Raw genomic sequence first — 22,024 nt, forward strand, 5'->3', positions numbered from 1 at the left:
ACTGATCTGGTCCCTGTCATACTTTAATGTAAGTGATTGCGCTGTGTACGTACTCTCATGACTTCCACAAAGCAGGAAGCTTGCCTGGACATTCAAGAATAGGACAATATCCAGCGTCGGACATGCAACCCAATTTTGATATTGAGTTGGAATTGAGGGCTTGCTACATGCCACCTAAAACGAGTCGCGGGCTTGAAGTTGGTTCTGGGAAGAATACTATGAGATATATGCAGTTTCACGAACCGCAAAGGGAAACTCGACTAGATCTCGATGTCTATCCACTATAGATTTGACGCAGCACAAGATCTACAGCCCAGATACCACAAAATAGAGAGGGCGGTTGCAAAAGCCGATGAACTGGTTGGATTTGATTGAGATATCGGGGGCAAGATGGAACGTTTTCTTACAGCATTGGCCATGCGCCGCGATTCCATGGCCTTTACATTTCGAACGTCACGCGTCCCGAAAGCGAGTTGCTTGGCTACAGGCGGACTTTTATTGACACATAAATATATGTATGTATATATATATGTATATCCGCGGAAGCTTTAAGTTGATTTGTTGACGCATTCCAGCTTTTGTTTCACAAACCTTCGGTTCTCCAAGGTCGGGTTTTACGAATGGAAGAATTTTATTGAGAGAGCGTCAGTGGATCGATTCCATGGTGGTGATGCTGTGGGTACACTGGATTCAGGGAATAAGGGGGATGGATCCTTTATCGTGAAGCATTTCATGCCTCTCTATCAACCAACGCAACAAGATCTTTTTTGACGTAAGTGGTTCCAGTTATACAGAGTTTATTTACGCCAGGTGTCCCTGAATTAATCCAGATTGTTCGGCACAAGTGGTGATGTGGGTTTTCCTTCCTCGAGTTCTCTTCCTCCTTTTGAACATTATAGCGAAGATGGATGTGGTGGGCGGGAGTATATAAAGAGACTCTCAATTTCCCTTAGATATTGCATTCGTTTAAAATTTTGAAATTGCCATTCCTAAGTTTTTCTATGCTCAGACTTGCAATATCTTGAAAAGCAAGTAAGTAATGCATTTCAATGCTCCTCCAGAAATGAAAAGTACATGTATATCAAATACATATAGCTACACCCCCTGTTCCTGATAAGCCGTATAGCAAAAACATGACACAGCCTACCATTTTAGGGATCCAAGAGATTCAACAAACTGGTATCAATTACACCGTGAACCATGAAGCTCCTCCCAATTCTGGTCATGGCCATTGTCACCGTCGTCGCCGCCTTTCCAGCACCGGGCCCTGAAGAACAACGCAAGAGGCCACCAAAGAAATGCGCTGGTTTCGGTGAATCATGCTCCAAAAAAATATGCTGTGGTGGATATAAGTGTCAAGATGGCGTAGGTTTAGCCCTGGGCTATATCTTACACATATATCCGTTCGAATACTGACGTGCCGTATAACCAACAGGGCAAAGAACTTATCTGTCTGCCGGGATGAGCATAAAAGATGCGAATCGCCTCGAATATGACAGAGGTATGAGATAACAAATGATTTCTGGGTTCAGTCGGCTTGGACGGTAACAAGGGGGAGGCGGGAAGGGGACGAGAAAGGGGGATAAATGGATTGAACGAAGTTAGATGAAAATGACGGCTCACTTTTTCCCTTTATTTTGACAGATTTATAGGAGAGAAATAAAATTGAAATACCTGATACCCCTTTTATGTTGTTCCTGCGTTGGTTTATTATATTATATTAGTAGATTCCCCTTCGATTTGCGCGCGTATGAGTGAGTAGAAAGGGGATTGAAAGTCACGCAATGAAAATAGGAGAAAACAAACAAATACTGAAAAAAAGTGCATTGCTTCGAATGATCTCCTTAGATTATCGACTTCGGGGCTACCGTATTGATCTGCCGGATCGCGAGGTAGAGATAGTCGTGTTGCATTGAAGTATATCTCTCCACTGTTCTCTCGCGGTTGCGAACCCCGCTATATTCTCAAAGATGAGATCGCCTGCTATGCTACCCCAGTAAGCGCTGTGTGGTTGCGTTCGGCGAATAGGCGTAGTACATGTACAGTACATACGCATCGCGCTTACACTGCGTCAAGAAAGTACGAAGATAGTTAGTCGGGAGACTCGTCCGTCGTCTACACCTCGTCTGCTGCGGTGAGTCGATCTCTTTACCGCCTGCAATTGGCACTTTGGTCATTTTCGCTGAATGGCTGTATACCCTGAAGCAATGAAAAAGTGGCGGCCTATAATAAGCACTCTTTATATGTACGCAAGAATCAAAGGGACATCGAAGCGTCTTCATCCCAGCATATGCAGAGGAGTTATGCTGCGAATAAGCCTGCGCATACATAAACACGGTGCTGCCGTACCCTGGAATCGTGGCATGCAGCTGGTCGATCTGGAAGAAAGAAAGAAAGAAGAAGGTAATCACAACGCTCTGCAATGTCATGTCCTGTACTCTGTACACGTGCAGAAATTAGAAGGGATGAGCATTTTGATCGGTGGAACTGGCCTAGCGACATCTACGCACAAATTATTATATCGTTAGGCGACGATATCAGAAAGAGTGCGAGATAAAAAACCCCCGGAAGACCCCCCCTTTGAACAAGTCTCTTCTTACTCAAAAGAAGAAGCATAGAGGAACTGTGCTTTCCTCGACGGACAAACAGACAGACAGACATAATCATATAAATCGTTTCAGATTAAAACACTTCCAACCGAACATCCCAAACAACTCACCGTCCAAGAAGTCCCCAACAATGAAATTACCCCAGATCTCCGTCATCGCCCTCATCCTCAGTGGCCTCGGCGTCCTCGCCTTTCCCTCGTCAGATACCAAAAATAGGAGGGAGGCAGCAGTTTGCTCGGGGGATGGTGGGCCTTGTTACATGGGGAACACAGACCCGGCCAGAGATTGCTGTAAGGGGTTGATGTGCGGTTTCGCTTTCGGAGAACATGTAGGCGTAAGTAAAATCAAGTGTAACCAACACCTCCGCGTGTCTTAGTCGAACACGAAAAGATAGGAGGAGAGAAAAGGGAAAACAGTAAGAGAGGGACTTTTTAGCATTGATGGCTAACTGCGTATATTTGCCCTGGGCTTCATGGGAATGATAGACATGCGGGCCGTCCCCTTTCGAAAAGCGTGACAACGATATCCAGGGAATGCAGCAGCTTCAGAGCGAGTTGGATATCACGTCTCAGACATGTAAAGATCGATATTGCATGAGCGATGAGAGTTGCCCATGCTCCGGATGGTTCTGTGTAAGTAGCTGGCACCTATCGATTGATAAATATCATTTCCCCCCTCTCGGACGAGGAGAGAATGGTGGAAGAATAAACCACGGATCTAATGATGTTCACACATATTAACAATATTGGGATATGTAGAAAACCAAGGGCGGTTTCTGTACAAAAAGAAACAGCCCAACATTACCGCAGAAGCGAGACGCCTTGCCCGGCCCCCAGATGGACGATGACATGCCACCTCTCGGCAAGGAGAAACGTGCTGATGGCTCGTGTGGCTATATGGGGGAGGAATGCATAAACCACGCCTCTTGCTGCCCTGGATATAGGTGTCGAGACAATAAAGAGAGTGGCAAGAAGCTTTGTTCATATTTTTAATCCACCACATTTGGCTCCTGCCATGTTTTTACACGGGGGTTTGCCAGGGCTTCGGAGCAGGCCATGGGTTTTTCTTTTCTTGGTTATTATCAGAAGAGAAAGTTAGGTTGGTGGATTGAATTTCTGACGGGGAAGTTTCTGTTATTTTTCTTCTTTCTCTTTTCTCTTATCGCTCCGGGGAGGATGGTTATTGGTGTCTTGAATGGCATGTTTCAATGAAAATATCCAAAAAATAATCGTCACTCGTTAGATGCACCTAATGAAAATAAATTAGGAACAATATCAATATGTACTGAGAAATTTGTTCTGGATAGGCGAAGACGAAAGTGACTCAACTAGATATATAGAGAAATATGTATATATATATTTGTCTTGTGTTTAGATTTTAACCATCTAGCTCGGAGATGTGTGTACCTATGTGGGTATAATTAAATAATGAAGGTGGATGACATGGGGCAGCAGTGTTGTTGTCTGTGTTCGTCGTGCTCCTGGACCCGGTTGTATGTAGAAATCACTTCGGGTATTGAGATCTAGACTGAATTTAGTAGTTAATGCTCTATTGTATTTGTTATTCAAGGAATTTTGAGCTTTGCTCAAGGAAAGGCAGAGGAATGAGAGGAAATATTTTAAGACGGTAGGGAGGATAGAGGAAGGAAGTTTAGATTTTATTGTTGCAGCTGGCGAGATATCAGGAATACGTGGCTCGTGGGTAAAAATATGCTAGGAGAATAAACCTTGTGGGAAGTCAGATATTACCAGATCAGACACTCGTAAATTATAGATCTACTCCGTCAAGTAGCTCTTGTTGTACACATGTTGGGGAGCGAGAGAAAGGGGCTGGCTGAATACTATTTACGGCGTGTGCAAATTTAGTATGATCAGAAAACCTATATACAATTTGTGGGTATCTAGGATAACCTATTTCCTCACTCAAATGCTGGATCATGCACTCTCGCTTTATAGAACCCCATCCCATTCCCTCCTTTCTTCTCACTCACTTTCTCCCCCACGTTCATACCAAAACTCACCCATCTGCTTACCCACCCGTCCTTCCCCTCTTTCGTAACCCACAGGTACTCCCCACTCTTATGCCTCACAAAACTCTTTATCGCCTTCTCCTCCCTCAGCGTGGTCCACTCCGCCGTAGAAATGTCATATGCGTAAGTCCCATACGAATCTGTCGCCAGCAGCACATTTTTATTCGTATAATCTGGCTGCAAATCATGCCCCATGCCACCTTTTCCAGGGAAGGGAATCGAAAAACCCTCCCGTACAAGGCGCATTGCCTTCCCCCGGCCCATGATTTTATATTTTCGCATGTATTTATCGAGGGAAACCCACAGGATCCCCTTCTCAGGATCGTCCGGGGCACCATTGGGGTCCCAGAGTACGCCGTGCGCGCCAGGGGCATCATAATTGACACTGGATCTTTTCAAGTTCTTGAAATCGTTGATTTTCTTAGGATTTCCTGGGTAATAGAGCGTCAATTTTCCCGGGGTCGAACTCGCCACGACAACCGCACCGATGTGGGGGATACGCTCGATGGCGTGTGGGTTGCTGCCCGGCGAGCCTGTCCACAGCAAATCACCCAGGTCGGTTCTCAGATTCTTCTTGGAAACATCGATGATACCTGCGTTGCCACCGGAGGCGCAAACGAGGGCAATCCAGCCGTGAGAAGCGGTCCTTCGGAGTTTGACATCGGAGAGGTTGCTCCAGCCTCTCCTACTTTTGCCGGCCGTGAAACTCCAGTAGAGGTTCGAGGAAGTCCAGGGTTTGTTCCGCGGAAAGACGCGGACGGCATTTGGTGTCTGGTCAACTCCAGCGATGTAGTAGTCCACCGGGGTGGCTGCTAGCAGTGTAGAGAAAAAGGCCACGAGGAGAAGGATGAGAGGTATTGGGGGGTGATGCTTCAACATCTTGATTTATTCTCTGCTTTTTCTAGCTCGACTCGTTTTATCTTGGAAGAGATGGAAGGCAAATATAGAAGTAGGAATGAGCAGGAGGTGGTCATTTATGACGGAAAATGAAAAGCGAGGGGTTGTTGGTCTTTTATATATTCTTGTCCTTACAAGGACGTCTTCAACTACCAACCCACGATGACACGGCCACATGGATACGCTGACCGGACCAACCGCCAGATGGCCCGCGCTTATGATGATACGAGACCATCCCCTTTCCTTTTGCTGGCGGGCGAGAGTCGGAGCGGATCTCTGATCAGGAGATAAGACTAGGGCTGTTGTTGTGGCTGTACAGTTGTCTCCTTGACACTTAAAAGGCCGGACAACGAGCATCGCTCAACGGAAAAACAAAGCCCAGAATGAGTGCAAAAAGGGAACAGCCGCAGCTACAAACCAATGGCCGCACGCTTCGTTCCATTTCCAGGTGCTGTCATGTTGAACGACTCTCTCACGAGAGGGCGCGAGAAAACAGAAATATTTTGTTTCTTTAGATTCCGCTTGGAGCCATTATTGATTGCAGTTCAACAACAATGAACAGGCCCGTTTGAGACGGTGGACATTGCTGAATCACACAATGGAATACGAGGTCGTTTCATCATGAATGATTTACTGTGTAGATCAAGTTGTAGTTGAAGATTTCCTAAAATAGGCATTGAAAGTCCAAACTGGTTTTCTAGCGAAACGGACTGCGGTCTGGTTTGGAATAAGAGGTTAGTTTGAATTCAATCCAAATTGATGTTTAAATAAAAGCAAAAAGCAGAAAAACAGACATGACTAAAACGGGGTTTGCTTGCATACGGTGTATGATTCCGTGTCAAGTTATGCTGTTCGAATGCACATTCTAACGGAAGCTCCTGAGGTCGGAGGCGCAGCGCAGGGATAGATAGTTACCATTTCAGATACGAGCACTTGGCATGAGTTTCGCGGGTGAAGCTCCTTACTGCGTAGTTCATGGTTGAAATTGACAATACCATGCATAGGCCATAACTACTGTTTAACCTTGTTTAAATGATAGTGGATGTGTTGCAGGCTTGGGTTGTGCCCAAACATGCGGAATATCAGAAAACGTCGGTTCAATTCCCAATGCGAGAAGAAAATGATGAGCTTTGCTTTTGATTAGGCCGGGCACACAGATGCACCGTTGGGCTAATTAATGTCTCATTCGGAGAGAGGGGTTTACAATTACCTAATTCCTCTTGAGATAAGTTACCCTTGCCGTGTTGTTGTGGATATCTCGATCTAACTGTTTTTATATGCTCCCGGATTAGTATCGGAAGAAATGTCTAACGAGGTCAAAAAAAAAAAAAAAAAAAAAAAAAAAAAAACTCTGAAATCATTTCAAAATATTGCTTCTTATTTTCTTATTTTGTCTTATTCTATTTTATTCTATTTTTTCTTTCCTTTTTATCTATCCCCCCTCAATCCGCATTTCATATGCACTAGCTGCCTCATTGGGACTTTCTTATGCACGTCGCATCCCCGACGATAAAGCTTCCACCCATAAATGATGACATCTGCCAGTCTTTGATGCGGCGGCTATACATTTTCTATAGGCACATTAATGAACACCTCAGGAAACAGTGATATAGAATAGCCCCTCATTCGCTCGTAGGCGTCAGCAACTCGCTCAAAGACTCGGATAGCTGAATCCAGATACGATACCCTGCCTTCATATATATGCGGGTTGAGTGGGATCGATCGCAATAAGATCTGAATAGCTTTCTCAATATCGCGCCAGGGGCGATAATGGCGGCTACCGCAGTATGTAGCTTTGAAGGTTGTAAATTTTAGCCTGGTTACGCCACATGCAGATGTCGAGGACATTTGATCTGAGGAATCTGGCTTCGGATCGGATGTATGTACAGTCAGTTTGTCCTACGCTTCCTCTGAGGTGTAGTTTTCGCAAGCAAATATTGACACAAAACCTGGTGCTGGATCGCGCTGCCCCATATATGGACTGGGAAACTTCCCTAGAGGTGTGAGAACTTGTCCTGGTCCGCGCTTTTTTTCCATATGCCTTTTCATGGCCGTAAATTGATGCCAATTCCATAGTGGAGTTGCCATTGAACCCCCGAGCGTTCACTCTCATCTGTTTCTTCAATATTTGCACCGTGATCTAGCAACATTCCTACCTAATGATTGCAATGGACGCACTAACAACCGCTGCACGCAGCACTGATCAGCCAGAGTTACGGCTTCACCCTTGCTCCATGCTCAAGCAGAAGAGAAACAGTAGCTACCTCCACTATCCGAATAGCGCCTTGGACACATAATCATTCTTCACATCGGCCCCTCTCTCCAGAAAAAGCTCGACGACAGGCCCGCTATTCAGCTGTGCTGCAGCCACGTCCACCCACGTCATAAAAAAAGCATCTAAAAAAAAGCATCTAAAGTATTCACATCAGCTCCATGATCAAGGGGTAGCTCCACAGTAGCAAGGCGGTTTCCATTTCGCAGCTTTGTGGAGCGCGGTTTTGCCATTGTGGCTGGCAGCGTTCACCAACGCTTCGTGGTCTAGAAGTATCTGCACCGCTGATACCATTCCATTTCTCGCTGCCAGGTGAAGGGCGGTTTAACCCTGGTCATTCTTCGCCTGTGGATCAGCGCCACTTTCAAGAAGGGAGCTTGTGATGGCAAGATAGCCTCTCATAGCAGTTTGGTGCAGGGCTGTAAAGGCAGTACCTGCTTCCCTTCAAACATTTCATCATCATCTATGAGACGGCGAACTGCATTTTCGTCTGCACCTTTAGCAGCATAATATAGAGTCTTAATAAGATCTCTATTTGCTAGTTGTAGAAGGTGATGTATCGAGCCCGGAGGGACGGAAATTGGATGAAATTTGACTCTGTAGGGATGCACTAATCGTGGGGCTGGAGTGTCTAGATTTGGCCGAACGGGACTCCCTTTTATATCGGTGGAAAGTTGCTTGTGTTGGAAACCACCTCAATGGTGTGGTAGGTCAGGGTGGTTGAAGGTGGTCTATTCTCAGACTCTGTATACTCAGGAAGGGCGATGATGCTTGCGGCATCATTGGATTGATCTGAGGGTAATGTAGACCCTGATAAAGATTGACTATTCATGATAAAGGTGTTATGTAGTATCCTTCTTGTATGTGGTGTTGTTGTTGGTGGCGGTTACTTTGCAGGTAGCTAGGATTGTTAATGATACAGCAACGCTCAATAATGACGGAAAGGGGATTAAATCTGGTTAATGTGCCCAAGATGCCATATTATCAGCGGAGAGAACGAGGTGCATAACTATCCCCATAAAATGACAAAATGCTGGCTGAGCGAGGATAGTAGCTAATCGCTAAGAAAACTAGCTAATAGAACTCGGTCCAAAGCGAACTTTTCTCCATGTAGTGACCGTGCTCTCCCGTTTTGCCCTTAGTATATTCTTCATGCCTTGAGAGGCGCAGCGAGAACGATCTTCACAAAAGGTCCTCATTATTATAAAGCTTCCATAATGAAGCTGCAAAGACATTGGAAAAGAAGGGAAAAAAGGTTCTTCTTCCCAAACAAAGGTTTAAAACAAAACAACCACCGAATTCTTAACGACCTTCGGTCCCAGCACCGCCGCAAGCTCACCAACAATTCCCTTGATCGACTGAGGTTGGCGAATATCTGAATTATCCCAGGGGACCAGATCCTGTATGGGATCGTGAATCAGCTTCGTTCATTGCACGCTTTTCGAACGAAGGAAAATATGTTCAGACGGGGAGGGAAAAAGAGGAACGAAAAAATTGAATCGGAAACGAGAATTGGAAAACTCACCACCATATCAACCAGAACACCATGTGCGAGAAGTTTCCAATGATCCAGATCCACCTGCTCCTGCACTTCCTGTAGGGTCAAAACGCCGGGCATATGGATGTCAAATAATGACATATCTTCTTCATTAACTTGAGGTTGAATGTTCGATCGCTTGATCGCTGTGCTAGTGGGCTGTCCTTCGACATTACCCCCTGGTTGGGTTGTTCCACCTAACGTACGGTCATGAGAAAGAGATACGTATGGACGACGATCAAGCTCCTCTTTGTAGGCATCGAAGGGATCCCAGGTTAAGCTTTCTGGGTCTATTTTGTATATATGTCAGGAGCGTTTCAAACTTGTTTCGGAACACCTGCGTGGAGAATGTACTACCCACCTAGAACATACTGGGGCTGAAAATTCGCCTTATACCGCATTTTTTGACAGGAGTGTATATAGAAACCTGCATGCTGTCAGTTGAGTTGGGGAGAAGACATGACTAATTATGACAGGATTGAAAATCGAATATTCTCCTCGTACCCATATAGTAGTATTGATAATTGCCCTCAATGGTTAAGGCGATTTCTCGGAGAGCACTAAGTTTTCCAAATTCATATTCGCTGTACTCTGGGTCGTAGCTGCTAGTTGTCAGTCCATCTACTCACTTTATGGAATTGTGGTTTGTAGGGCCGGTACTGTGAAACCATACAATAGGTAAACCGAGCTCACGGCATGAAGAAGCAAATCCAGAACTGCTACTGCGATAAGTTTGCCATCCAACCGGTAACACTGATGATAGGATCCCAGCCTCTGCTCCTTTGAACCTTCTTTAACAACCTTTCTATTAATACCTGTGCATAAAAACCGCTTAAATGAATGGACGTTCCATCTTGATGCCGGCTCATTGTGTATTTGCATTTGATATTTAAGGAAGAGGTCATATCTGCAAAAAATTGTCAATTTACTTCGCTCTTAGGGGGATCTGGTGTTAAAAACATGGAGATAGAAATAGAGAAAGGGGACGAACTTCGCTTGGGAGAAAGAATCCGACTCAATATTCACGTCAAACCGATGTGCCGGTTCAATGGGCCTTTTCGTTTTTGGATCCCTGGGTCTCTTAACGTTGGTGTATTCCACTTCATGGACTCGTTGGAGTAAATCAAATTTTGTCTTCCGCAATTTTTTCTCCCTATATAGAGTTAACCATATTGTTATCAGATCTCTACTGAAATCATGAAAACTCCAAGCACCTTAAAACCTGAAAGGTCCCGGGGGTGGGGGGGGGAAACAAAACTAGCCGGGCAACATACTCTCTAGTTTTTGGACAAAGTCTTGCGGCACTTCGGATATACGACTGGCCCAACACGAATTTATTCCAGCGATTCATGGCTAGTCTTTGGTCTTTTCTGGGCTTGAAAGGGATAGGGTCCAGTCTATCGACGGGGGGATGGTTAGAACGAAGAGGGTAGGACACCCGAAAAAAGGAGCGCTAATAAAGCACATAAAAGAACATTCATATCCATGCACACCTTATTGTATAATGCGGACAGCACGAGCGTTTCAGATTTTGCTTGTAGTAAAGTGATCCGGACCTAAACAGATACTTCAGCTCAATCCCATCTTTGCCCCTTAATGGCACCAAAAAAAAAAAAAAAAAAAAAAAAAAAAAAGCACAGTTCAAAAGCACAATAGATGAGCATATTCTTACCGTCTCCATCCTCTATCGAGCAGCTCCTGATACTCCTCCACGCGCATGCCTTTGGACGAGGCATAGTAGGAGACGCCTATCCAAACATATCTGCTGTCAGACTCCATCTACCTACATTTCGTTGGCTCGTACATTACGTGAAATTTAAGGCCTGAAAGGCTGTTAAAAAAGGCGAGACCAACTTCCATTATCAGACTTGCAATAGCCGCATGAGTTCCGCTGGTATCCTATACATCATCAATATGTTAGCGTTCTGGGTCATCTCGCCGCGTGGGCACGTGCAACATAGTTGGGAGGGACGGGATTTAGAAGAGCCCAGCAACAAGTCCATAGTAGATTGAATACAGCTAAATCCCCTTCACAAAAGCAACAGATGGTTCGTAGTTCGCCGTTATCCAGAGGGAATTTGTCTGCTTACCGTTTGGCGTGATAAAGGATAGCGCTGGCTGTCTCGGCCGCCTCTCTTCTTCGTCGGAGGATGACATCCCAACGACTTCTAAGATAGAGGAACCTTCACAGTTTTTACAACTTGTTATTTGGGGATAGTTGACATGAAAACTACGCGGTCCATTAAAACCCAGCGTCAAATATTTCGTTACAATATTAAAAATGGATCGAACTGTGATAACAAGCTGTAAATGAACAGGGAAGATGTTTCGATAAAGTAGAGGCTTGGCGATGCCAAGACGGGTAGCAAGAGCGGAGAATCCCGTGACCAAGGGTAGATTTCCAAGGTTGTAGAATCTCTTATATGAAAGATCTCAGAACTAGAATATAGAGAATTAATATTTTCATATTTTTGCTAAATAGATAAACATGAAGGGTCTGTGATAATAAAAAAGAACATTTGATGCCAGAGAAGATAGGATCGTCTTCGTCCGCGCTCAGAGATTCCGTGTCAAAAGGTGTCTATGGAGAGTGTCCTCAAACGCCCTTCGATCAGGCTGAGGCAAGGATCCGGTATCAAAGACTAGAAACTAAGAACAAGGGCTTTCCTAGATATTGGCCGTGCTAACCTTAAACGCTTCATTGAACGCGGCCTCCAAGTCTTCTTGGTCGAAAGTCAGCCCCTGGAGCGCAAGGACTCAAACAGTATACCTGTGGAGGAATAGCCAAATTCATGCGCCGGGGGAAGCAATTTCGGGATGTTGGCAGTAGTGGGGTTATGTATTGCAAATGTGCTGCAAAACCGCTCTTCACAGTTCATGTCGATCTCGCCCTGAGAGAGCTATACCCATCACCCCAATCCAGGCCTTCAACACCAGCTGCCACTGACTGTACACTAAGCTCAACCTTCTCTGAGGAATGAGTGGTGCTCGGGGTAACAGGCACTCCAGCCTAGGTATTTCATGTCTGACGTCTGGCGTAATTCCCTCCTATTCCAAAAGCTTTCAAAGGATTGCTTTCTCCCAATTTTCCAAGGTAGGTAGGTCCCCGTGCAAGCGCTAGCCAGATGACCAAGCCTTCCACACTCCAAGTACAAGGGGGAGGTGCCGTCCTTCCTCCACGTCTCTTCTCCCATTGACAAAGTCATTGTTGCTCTTTCGACCATCGGGACCTTCAGGATTCTGCTCTGGCGGACAGGACTCCGAGTAGTCAGATTTCGGGAAACCCTGGCGGTTGGCTCCTTGATTCCTAGAATCCTGTTTCTCGAAGAGGTTCTCTGGCATTAATCGTTCCTCCTCCTCATCCTCCTCTTCTTCAACCCCGCAAACTTGTTTGGCATAAGCCGCCTGGAATTCGGCATATTTGCTGGGATCTAGATACTTCTCTGTACATTTCCTCAACCTTGCTAACTCCCCGTCTCTCTCCCGGGATTCCTCGTCCTTCTCTCAACTCACGCTCTGCTTTCTCCACGTTCCTAGCCCTGTTGTAAGCGGCTTGGAGGGTGGGAAGGTCGCTAGATACCTTCATCAACTTGATTCTAGTCCTTGTCTTTTTAAGGCCTCGTATCCACTTATTAACCACTGTCTCGAGCAGCAGGGTCTCAAGTTTCCTGCCTATCATAGATGAACTGGCGACTTGATCCTTAATCCCTTGATGCCTCAAAGTTTCAACCCCTGCTTGACAGTATTCAGCCAGGTCCTTGTCTTCTTGTACTAGCTTCGCAAGCTCAGCCTCACATGAGACTTTTTCAGTCACGGTTTGCTCGGGGAATTGGTCCCTAAGTGCTCCCAAGAAGGTTTCGTTTCCTTCCTCTGTCGGTCGCTCAAGCAGCCGGCAAAGATCGAGAGTAGCCTGGGGCCATTCCTCCGCCTCTCCTGTAAGGAGTACGTTAATTACAGGAAGTAACTGGTCAGCGGGAGAAAAACACACGATGAGAAGGATAGTAATCTGGATGCCAAAGAAGTATATGAAAACAATCTGGTTGTGCCACCTCAACATCTTGTCGACATAGTGGACAAGGAAGATAATAAAAGCCCTTCATCTGTAATAATCGCCACAGTAGAGAATAAAAAAAGGATATCAGCTGTATCTCAGGCACTTTGCTTAAATCTAGTCCAAAACTGATGCCATCCTGTAGTTCTCTTGGAATATACGGCGTAGGAGCTTAGCCTAGACATCTAGTGGTTGTGTAACACCGGAAGATCAACGGCCCCTGAAGTGCCATGTGTTTCTGCCGGCGAGTGACTCCGACTATCTAGCGCCAGTGCAGTGCGAAAGAAGTCCATAACACATGTTGTTGGAGTATGACAATATTGTATCAAATGAACTATTTTCAATTTTTATGAGATTTATTTCAACTCTTTTACATGTTTGTCCTGTTTAAAGGACGGAACATCCCTTGACTTCTCTCCAGGTCGGATTAATAGTAATTCCTGAAGTGAAACCAGTGCGACAACCATATGGTGAAATCATACTAAATTGGACAGGAAGATCCGTGGGCCGGGCCGTCCGTATATTTCTTTTCTTTTTCTTTTCTTTTCCTTTTTCCCCCATTTAACTAAGGCTTGCGGCCGGAAGGGAAGGGTATAGTATAATGACTTGGCTGACCCAGTGATTTCCACTAGGGTTATCATACAGTGTAATGGGACGATACTCGGAAACGCCATGCGGAGATAGATATATTTGCATAGGACAACCTGTTGTCAAGCCACCAGTGGTAACGGAGGGTGAGAGCGGGGTCAAAAAGCAATGTGCGGTGATATTGTGCGACAGGGGGTATATATAGTCAATGAGATAAGGGAGAAAATAAAGAAGAGAGGATATCAAGCAATGTTTTTGATCATAATAATGGCGCGTGGGGCGTGGGGGGGCGGAACTTGAAGGAGGGTTGGAAAAAAGAGGGAGAAAACAGGGTAAAAAAAAAAAAAAAAAAAAAAAAAAAAAAAAAAAAAGCAGAGCCGCTAGATATCCCGTCCAACCATCTCTTCATGCCTATCACAATCCATTACTATCCATTAACTATTTTCTTCTAGAAGGCTTCTTCCATCCCAGCATCCCAGCGAAACTGCGCATCGCTCGCAGCAGCTAGTTAATTGGTTGCCCTCCCCGCCAAGTTTAATAGTTTAGTTCAAACACCAACAGCTGCATGAAATCAATCAACCCCAATCACTAACCTGCCCCTCCCTCTCATTTTATTTTATTTTTATTTTTTCTTTCGAGCGAGCAGATCGTTGACAAGGAAAATAGCATGAGATCGAATCATCCTGCTGAAAAAGGATATATTTATAAAACAAAAAGAGGAAAATATTGAAGGGCCTAAAGATAGTTAGATAGAGATATGGTTATATAGGGGAGGAAAAGAAACAGGGCCACACCGCTTGGGAAAACCAGGACGATTCCCATCAACCGCCTCGCCCGGCCCCCTCCAGCCTCCAGAGCAAGAAACAACCAACACATCATACAGTCCGCGTACAGAGTCCATACTTTCAAACAGTTGAAAATAACCAACTAATCCCAGCCCTTGCTTGCTCCGCTTCCTGCTTCACACACCCCCCAGACCGGAGACAACAACGATGATGGAGAAAAGCGGTCATTCGATGCCATTGTTTCAGGATCGAACTCTTGCCCGCGCCGTCGCCCGCCTCCGCGCCAGCTGCTGCATCGCAGTAGTACAAAAGCAAGCTGCAAGTAGAAGCATACCGTATAGGTATATAACATAACTAGCAAAGTCAAGGTGTAGCTAATAAGCGGGAGCCAGTTAGCACACACACACACACATACATACTGCATACACCTGGCAATAATAAATAATTTATCGACGAGTCCCAGAAGCAGTGTTGAGCACGAGCCAGGATGCGGTGCTCTTAACAGGCTGGCTGAATGGCGTGTTCTTTTCTTTTTTCTATGGCTCTTCTTTGCTTTTCTTATTTATGATCTGTATTTAGGATGAGGTCTCGAGATCTCCCTTAACGCTTATGACGATGGTATCCTGGCTTCCACTTCCACCGTCTTTTGGTCCCGGATGAGAGAGGTGGAGGGGTCGGGAATGCGCTCATTTGCCAGGCCAGATGTTCTTGATAATCGTAGGTTGATAAGGTTAAGGTATATATGTAAGAGGGATAGGGGCAATCTGCATATATTCGCTGCAAAGGAGAGAGAGTGGATGGCTATTTTTAATATTTCTCAATGTCAGGTGGTGGATTCCGCAGAAAAAGAGAAAAAGAAAAAGTTGGGAAATTCAAAACTCTAATGAGCAAATTGTAGTTGTGTGCTCTTTTTTTTTTTTTTTTTTTTTTTTTTTTGTTTTGTTTTCTTCTGCTGCCCACACTCAGCACTTCCGTCGCCCGGTCCCCGACTCCGTGTGTCTGCTGTCTCTCGTCTCCGTCTCCCTCTCCCCGTCCGCTACACTCTTCCTTCGACCCTCCGGCTACCTGTCCTACTTCCCATCCTATTTATTTACTTTACTCTGCTTCCCCTCCCTGTTTACAATGTCTTCGTCCAGCCCTTCAGCTCCTCTTCGGAATCATACTCTTCCCCAGCCCCGGCCCCCGCGGGACTGAAAAGGAAGCTCTCTTCTTCCGTCCATTTTTCCATCGACCGTCTCCCGCTGCCAGCAGTCCCAATCCCAATCCCAATCCCGAACAGCCCAACTACATACCACTCCGTACACCGATTGAAATCTCTCCTCCACTTGCTCCAATCTCCTCCTGTCCTCGTCCTCAAATAGATAGATAGCTCGCCACTTTTGTTACCTACCTCTCATCAACCCTGATCATCCGCCCTTCGTCCGAGGTAGCACCCACAGATAGCGGTGTGCAGCTCGAAAAGCAAAGCTTTGCCCGACCCCGTTTGCGAAGAGAAGAGCAGAATTCCCCCGTTGATCGAATTATTTCCTCGCACGAGAACAAATACTCTACCTCCTTTAACGAAGATTCGAGCTGTTTGCGTTGCCGTTCCATTTTTCTTATCGATCACTATCGAATATATATATATACCTATATACGCCCTGCCTACCTCTCTCTATATATAGTTGTTGTCTACGCAGGGCAATTCCGGAGACAAGCTTAGGAAGGTTCTCGCGTGAGGGCTTACCCAGACAGCAAATTTACCCATCGCTGTCCGCTATATATCTATAACCTGTCTAGCCAGCACAACTTCTGGCTTGAGTCTGTGGGTGGGAAGACGAAAAGGGGAATTTTAGTTGCCAGGCTTATCCGCCGCTAGAACAAAAAGGATAAAAAAGCGGTGTGGTGTGTGGGAGAGCTTGTATCTCTCTCGCTCTGTGTGTGTGCCTGTGTGTGTGCGTGTGTGCGCGTTTGGACCACGGACCGGAGATTGTTCAACATTATTTTGCTTGGGAGAGAAACGACATAATACAGTGGCTGAAAGAGTCCAGTGCATCGACCCGCCCGTGGAAAGGAAAAAGAACGACGACGACAGACGAACGAAGGTTACTATTGACAGGCGAGCAATAACAATGGCCCAGTCGTGCAAGATGGAGTCGCGGACGGGGAGGACGAACCAGCGTGAGTAGGCAATGCTGACCCTTTGGTTGGAGCACGTGTCCCGTTCCTCTCTCGCCTTCCCCTCGCTGCTGGCCCCTGCCCCTCATCTCCTTGTCCTGTTCCCCCTCCACCACCACCTACCAACCTTGACTTCTATGAGATCACATCGTCTCTCCTCACCTCTTCTCCCTTCAACTACACCCACTATATATCCTACTCGTCAACGTACATCACTATGTTACTCTCCCTCACCCCATACCCATCAATCCCTACTGAACGGGCCCCCATTTTTCTCCCCCTTCCTACTGGCTACGCTCGCCAATGTCGCGCCCTGCTTTGACCCCGTTGCCTCCCTTCTATTGGCTTGGTAAACCAACAAGTTCCGCTGACATGTCCGCTCCATCGGAACTTTCCTTTAGGCTACAGCCCCAGCGCGAACGACTCGTCGCCGGCGTCGTCCCCATCTCCCCTGACAAGTCCAGGGTGCTCTTGATCCAGTCTACTCGCCGCGGAGGTTGGGTTCTCCCCAAGGGCGGCTGGGAGTTGGACGAGGCGTCCGCCCAGCAGGCTGCCTGCCGCGAAGCTTGGGAGGAGGCAGGCGTCGTCTGCACTGTCCTACGTGATCTAGGCAAGATCGCAGACATGCGGACCCCGGCCCAGGTGTCCCTGAAGGCACCCAAGGTGCTGTATCAATTCTTCGAGGTTCGCGTTGACCGCGAGGAAGCCCAGTGGCCCGAAATGCACAAGCGGAAACGACAATGGGTTACCTATGCGCAGGCCGCGGCGGCATTGGCGACTCGCCCGGAGCTCCTCGATGCTCTAAATCGCAGCTCTCTCAAGAGATCATAGTACTCGATATTTGTACCCGGCTGGCTTTTATTTCTCTTGGTAATGGCTGCATATTGCCTTACTTTTGGGATGATTTTATCTATTGCCGTCTCACTGCCTATTACTTTTCAACATATCGTGGAACTATTCAGCTGATTCCTTGGAGGACATCGTCGACACACAACCTGTCGTTTTGATCAGTCTCCTCCGTTATGCCGGGGACTAATTACATCATATTGGAATTTCTTTTGATAGAGATTACCAGCCCCTCTGTTTTATTGTTAGAATTTATGCGCAAAGTGCGGCAAAATTTCTTCGTCCTACTCCTTGTTCGACCTCACTACCCTTTCGAGTTTTGTATTAGACAATATTGCTAAATGCGTTTCGAGATCCGCGGCCAATGCTCTCATCCCACCGACAGCAGGCTAACATCATTTCTTGATGTTATGAATACACGATATATTCTAAAATTTATCCTTCACATCTAGAACCTCCTCTTCCCATATATATATATATATTTGCTCCCGCTATCCAAATCACCCTGTCCTCTACACATTTCCCCTTTCGTCTAGCCAAGACCCAATCATCCTCTGGGTGGCTCACATGTTTTATCTTGTTGTCTAGTTTTCCCGGGAGACCTCCTTTCTACCCTTCTTCTTCAGGGCAAAGGAAAGCCCTTGTCTCTACATACATATCGCTAGCTAGCCCTCGTTTTCCACCACCTCTTCGCCCAACCCCCATTCCGAACCTTAGAGAGTTCTGTTTTCCTGAATGGTTTCGATGATAGAAAATGATTTGCCCCCTGTTTGTATCCCCATAACTGTTTTTCGTTAGTTGAGCTGATTAGAAGATATTTTGGAGGTGGGGGAGTGGGGGACCAAATTAGTATTTGGTGCATTTGTGCTGCATTTGTTCCTTTGCCTTTTTCTTTTCTTCGGTCAAGCACTATATTTAGACGGACGGTTCTGTTATTTATTTATTTATTCATTTCCTCTTATTTTTGGATGCTATGATGCACCGCCATAAGTCTCCTTTCTTTTCTTGGTCGCCAGTTTACCCAACCACCATCTTTTTGTTTTTAATCCTGATTTCGACCTTTCTCATATCGGGTCCCCCTTATATTTTGCCCGACTTATGTTGTGATATACCAACAAACCATAGACGGGAGAAACTCCTTTGCCGTTGATTTTAGTGGGGCGAGGAGATGGCTTTATGCTTAGATCTGTTCATCCATGGTTTGGCGTGTTGTTTGTTGTCTGCCTTATTTCTTGCCTTTCTTAAGAGCGAGGAATCTGGAATTAGGAACCACTTCCCTTTCCCCTTTTTTAAAATCGATGCTCTTTTATGATAAAACCAAACGAACAAAACGACACGACTGCACGGCAATTTCTCTATATTTCGAGGTCATTCAATATTTTATCCATTTTGCTTTGTTTGCATTCCCTATGAGTTATGATAACTATCATTTTGGTTACATCCTTCACACACTGCAAGGTTGAGAGTGAGTGGAGTTTTGCACGGGAGTGTTGATTTTACTATATTTTTATTATATATTCTGTTAGTTGGTGTATTGGGATGGGATGGGAAATAACGAATAGAATGATTGCACGGAACAGAATGAATGTGGTTTTTCTTCTTTCATCCTGAGTATTCTAGGAACATTCGGATAAACTATTCACCGACAACGCTTCTCTAGTCCCAATCAAGGAACATCGATATCGAAGCTCTGGGCTTCAACTTCTACAAGTCCAGACATCTCTCAACCGCCTCAAAAGCTCTCCACCGGCTACTTAACTTTTTAACTTTTCAAGACCATCTCATACCTTGTGTGCCTGCACTTTCAGAACAGCGATCCATGAATACAGAGTAAACAGCACCCCCCGAACCACAATCAAGGGAGGAAGCCAGCCTTCGCGCGGCTGCTCCCCCCATCCATCATGGACTATGATGAAATGGACATCGAGCTCCAGGGCCCTCAAGTAACAGTCAGAGAGGTAAATAGACGCAAAGGGAAGAGACCAAGAAAAAGAAGACCAAACTACAGACTCTAACCAACGTCGAACAAAAACCAAAACAGGCCGAACCACACCGCGTCGACTTCCGCCTCAGCTCCGTCGACCTCGCCTTCGCCAACTCCCTCCGCCGCACCCTCCTCGCCGAAGTCCCCACCGTCGCCATCGACGTCGTCGAAATCGAATCTAACACCTCCGTCCTCCCCGACGAATTCATCGCCCACCGCCTCGGCCTCATCCCGCTCAACTCCAAAAACTGCGACGCGGACATGTATTACTCGCGCGACTGCGACTGCGAGGGCGGCTGTGCGCGCTGCGTCGTCACCCTATCGCTCCAGGCGCGATGCACGGGCGAGGACATCATGAAGGTGTACGCGCGCGATCTGGTGGTGGTGGGCGACCGGGCGAATGAGTGGGTGGGTAACCCGGTTATTACGGATGCGGAGGGGAAAGGGCCGTTGATTTGTAAGTTGCGGAGGGGCCAGGAGATTAAGATGACGTGTGTTGCGAAGAAGGGGATTGCGAAGGAGCATGCGAAGTGGGCGCCGACGGCTGCGGTGGGGTTTGAGTATGACCCGCATAATAACTTGAAGCATGTGGATTATTGGTATGAGGAGGATCCGATTAAGGAGTGGTATGTTTTGCCCCTGCTCCGTTTCCCTTTTTAAGTCAAAACCTATTTTTATATTTGATATTGATATTATGTTTTCCACCACAGGCCCGTCTCTGCAAACGCAGAATGGGAAACCCCGACACAACCCGACATGCCCTTCGACTACGACGCCCAACCCTCCACCTTCTACCTCGACGTCGAAAGCATCGGCAACCTCGAGCCAGACGCCATCGTCCAACAGGGCATCACCGTCCTCCAACGCAAGCTTGCAGAGATCATCTCCGCCCTGACCGGCGCGGGCGATACGGATCGCGACGGCGCTGCCCTGAACGGCATCGATGAGGATGGTGGCCGGAGCCCCGACGCCTATGAGCCACCGGAGGGGCTGGATGGTGGCTATACGGCCTATGCGGCTAATAGTGTTGGCGGGAGTGCTGGGGGTGGGAGCGTTTGGGGCGGTGCGGGTGGCGCGACGCCGTATGGGGCTACGCCGTATGGGCAGGGGTTTGGGGGGTTTTAGACTATTGGTTTCCGTTGGTTTCATTTTGGTTTTGTTCTTTTAAGAAGGGCTATCTTTTTTTCCTTTTTTCTTTTTTTCTTTATACTTTCGTGGGATTGTTTCTTTCTTAATGTTGTGGCATGTGTTATGGAGTTGGGGAACATACTAAAAAGGGGTTTTCTGCTCTTGTCCTCTTCTGTTGCCTGATAAGGCAGACGGGGCGGGGATGATTATGATTGCATTATTTTTTCTTTTTTTTGACCGGGATTTGGACCCGTTACGCTGCGAGACAACCAGCTAGCCTATCGCAGGCTATATCGTTTGGCATGCTATATTTCCCATACGGATGGGGTTTTCCTTTTTTTTCCCCGGAAAGACCTCAACATTCCAGAGAAGGTGGGACAGAGAGGTTTGGTTTGGCTGACAGGAAAGAGAAGAAGAAATAAAACAGAAAAAGTGATATATGGACATACTGAGTTGAAACGGCGTGCGCGGGACTCGTGTCCGTCTCATCATTGTCTCGCTGTGCGAAAGTCGAATGTCATACAGAGGAGAAACATGTGGCATGAGAGGGGAGGGACACGAGGAAGAGGATGTATGCATGAAGTTCCGGATATGAAAAAGCCGGATCTCACAAGAAGACGAATTCGACTCAATGCTGAGAGCGGATGGACGGAGTAGAAGGCGATGGGCAATTGAACTGGGGTGGGAGGGAAGGCTGTCCTCGAGCGTAGCCTCCCGAGAATGAACCCTTCACGCGGTCCCCCTTCCCCGGGTTACAGCTCATACCATGCAAAATCAACCCGGGAAAACGGCGGTCGTCCAGAAGCGCCGGTGATTTGACTAGCCCCTTTTTCCTCCCCCCTTTTATTCAACCATAGAAAGAGAAAGAGAATACTGGGGGAGCCGCCTGAAGCGAGACACTGAAATTGGCTTGACGAGGAGACAGATCATTTCGCTCTGATATCCGTTTGCGAAAACTTTGTTTGCAAGCTGGTTGGTTGGTTGTGGTTGGTTGCTTTGATTTATTTCGAATTCCTGATAACTTGCGTACCCAGCTCAGTTTGTACTGTACCTACGTATTCTGTATATTTTAGTTACAATAGAGGCCAGATGCAACAATAAAATGTTCCGGTAAAAAAAAAAAAAAAAAAAAAAAAAAAAA

The 22,024-nt window shown here is 46.5% G+C and overlaps 7 protein-coding genes across 7 annotated transcripts; 2 read left to right on the forward strand and 5 right to left on the reverse strand.

The window, feature by feature from the left end:
* Positions 1 to 1,006: 1,006 nt before the first annotated feature.
* BDBG_03319 (uncharacterized protein) lies at positions 1,007 to 6,816 on the reverse strand. The gene is made up of 4 exons (XM_031721192.1): positions 6,358 to 6,816; positions 4,358 to 6,252; positions 3,938 to 4,131; positions 1,007 to 3,857 (listed from the first exon to the last, which is right to left on the reverse strand). Exon 2 carries the CDS (start codon positions 5,515 to 5,517, stop codon positions 4,528 to 4,530), a length of 990 nt encoding a protein of 329 aa, XP_031577661.1. The 5' UTR covers positions 5,518 to 6,252; positions 6,358 to 6,816; the 3' UTR covers positions 1,007 to 3,857; positions 3,938 to 4,131; positions 4,358 to 4,527.
* Positions 6,817 to 6,923: 107 nt separating this feature from the next.
* Positions 6,924 to 8,575, reverse strand: BDBG_03320 (uncharacterized protein). Its single transcript, XM_031721193.1, has one exon. It carries the CDS (start codon positions 7,646 to 7,648, stop codon positions 7,313 to 7,315), a length of 336 nt encoding a protein of 111 aa, XP_031577662.1. The 5' UTR covers positions 7,649 to 8,575; the 3' UTR covers positions 6,924 to 7,312.
* Positions 8,576 to 9,084: 509 nt separating this feature from the next.
* BDBG_03321 (arginine-tRNA-protein transferase) lies at positions 9,085 to 11,063 on the reverse strand (the record flags this gene model as incomplete). The annotated part of the gene is made up of 9 exons (XM_031721194.1): positions 9,085 to 9,207; positions 9,333 to 9,634; positions 9,706 to 9,771; positions 9,849 to 9,946; positions 10,018 to 10,251; positions 10,336 to 10,497; positions 10,619 to 10,741; positions 10,838 to 10,900; positions 11,017 to 11,063. 9 exons carry the CDS (start codon positions 11,061 to 11,063, stop codon positions 9,085 to 9,087), a joined length of 1,218 nt encoding a protein of 405 aa, XP_031577663.1.
* Positions 11,064 to 12,461: 1,398 nt separating this feature from the next.
* Positions 12,462 to 13,401, reverse strand: BDBG_03322 (uncharacterized protein; the record flags this gene model as incomplete). Its single annotated transcript, XM_031721195.1, has 2 exons — positions 12,462 to 12,775; positions 12,858 to 13,401. The coding sequence occupies 2 exons, from the start codon at positions 13,399 to 13,401 to the stop codon at positions 12,462 to 12,464; spliced, it is 858 nt and encodes a 285-aa protein (XP_031577664.1).
* A 2,403-nt stretch (positions 13,402 to 15,804) lies between these two features.
* Positions 15,805 to 16,385, reverse strand: BDBG_03323 (uncharacterized protein). The gene is made up of 2 exons (XM_031721196.1): positions 16,159 to 16,385; positions 15,805 to 15,958 (listed from the first exon to the last, which is right to left on the reverse strand). The coding sequence occupies exons 1-2, from the start codon at positions 16,359 to 16,361 to the stop codon at positions 15,886 to 15,888; spliced, it is 276 nt and encodes a 91-aa protein (XP_031577665.1). The 5' UTR covers positions 16,362 to 16,385; the 3' UTR covers positions 15,805 to 15,885.
* Positions 16,386 to 16,879: 494 nt separating this feature from the next.
* BDBG_03324 (nudix/MutT family protein) lies at positions 16,880 to 17,756 on the forward strand (the record flags this gene model as incomplete). Its single annotated transcript, XM_002626114.1, has 2 exons — positions 16,880 to 16,932; positions 17,327 to 17,756. The coding sequence occupies 2 exons, from the start codon at positions 16,880 to 16,882 to the stop codon at positions 17,754 to 17,756; spliced, it is 483 nt and encodes a 160-aa protein (XP_002626160.1).
* A 1,716-nt stretch (positions 17,757 to 19,472) lies between these two features.
* BDBG_03325 (DNA-directed RNA polymerase II subunit RPB3) lies at positions 19,473 to 21,997 on the forward strand. Its single transcript, XM_002626115.2, has 3 exons — positions 19,473 to 19,729; positions 19,813 to 20,381; positions 20,466 to 21,997. Exons 1-3 carry the CDS (start codon positions 19,673 to 19,675, stop codon positions 20,878 to 20,880), a joined length of 1,041 nt encoding a protein of 346 aa, XP_002626161.1. The 5' UTR covers positions 19,473 to 19,672; the 3' UTR covers positions 20,881 to 21,997.
* The last annotated feature ends 27 nt before the right edge of the window (positions 21,998 to 22,024 follow it).

Source organism: Blastomyces gilchristii (assembly GCF_000003855.2).
Source record: "Blastomyces gilchristii SLH14081 genomic scaffold supercont1.5, whole genome shotgun sequence".
Lineage (NCBI taxonomy): Eukaryota > Fungi > Ascomycota > Eurotiomycetes > Onygenales > Ajellomycetaceae > Blastomyces > Blastomyces gilchristii.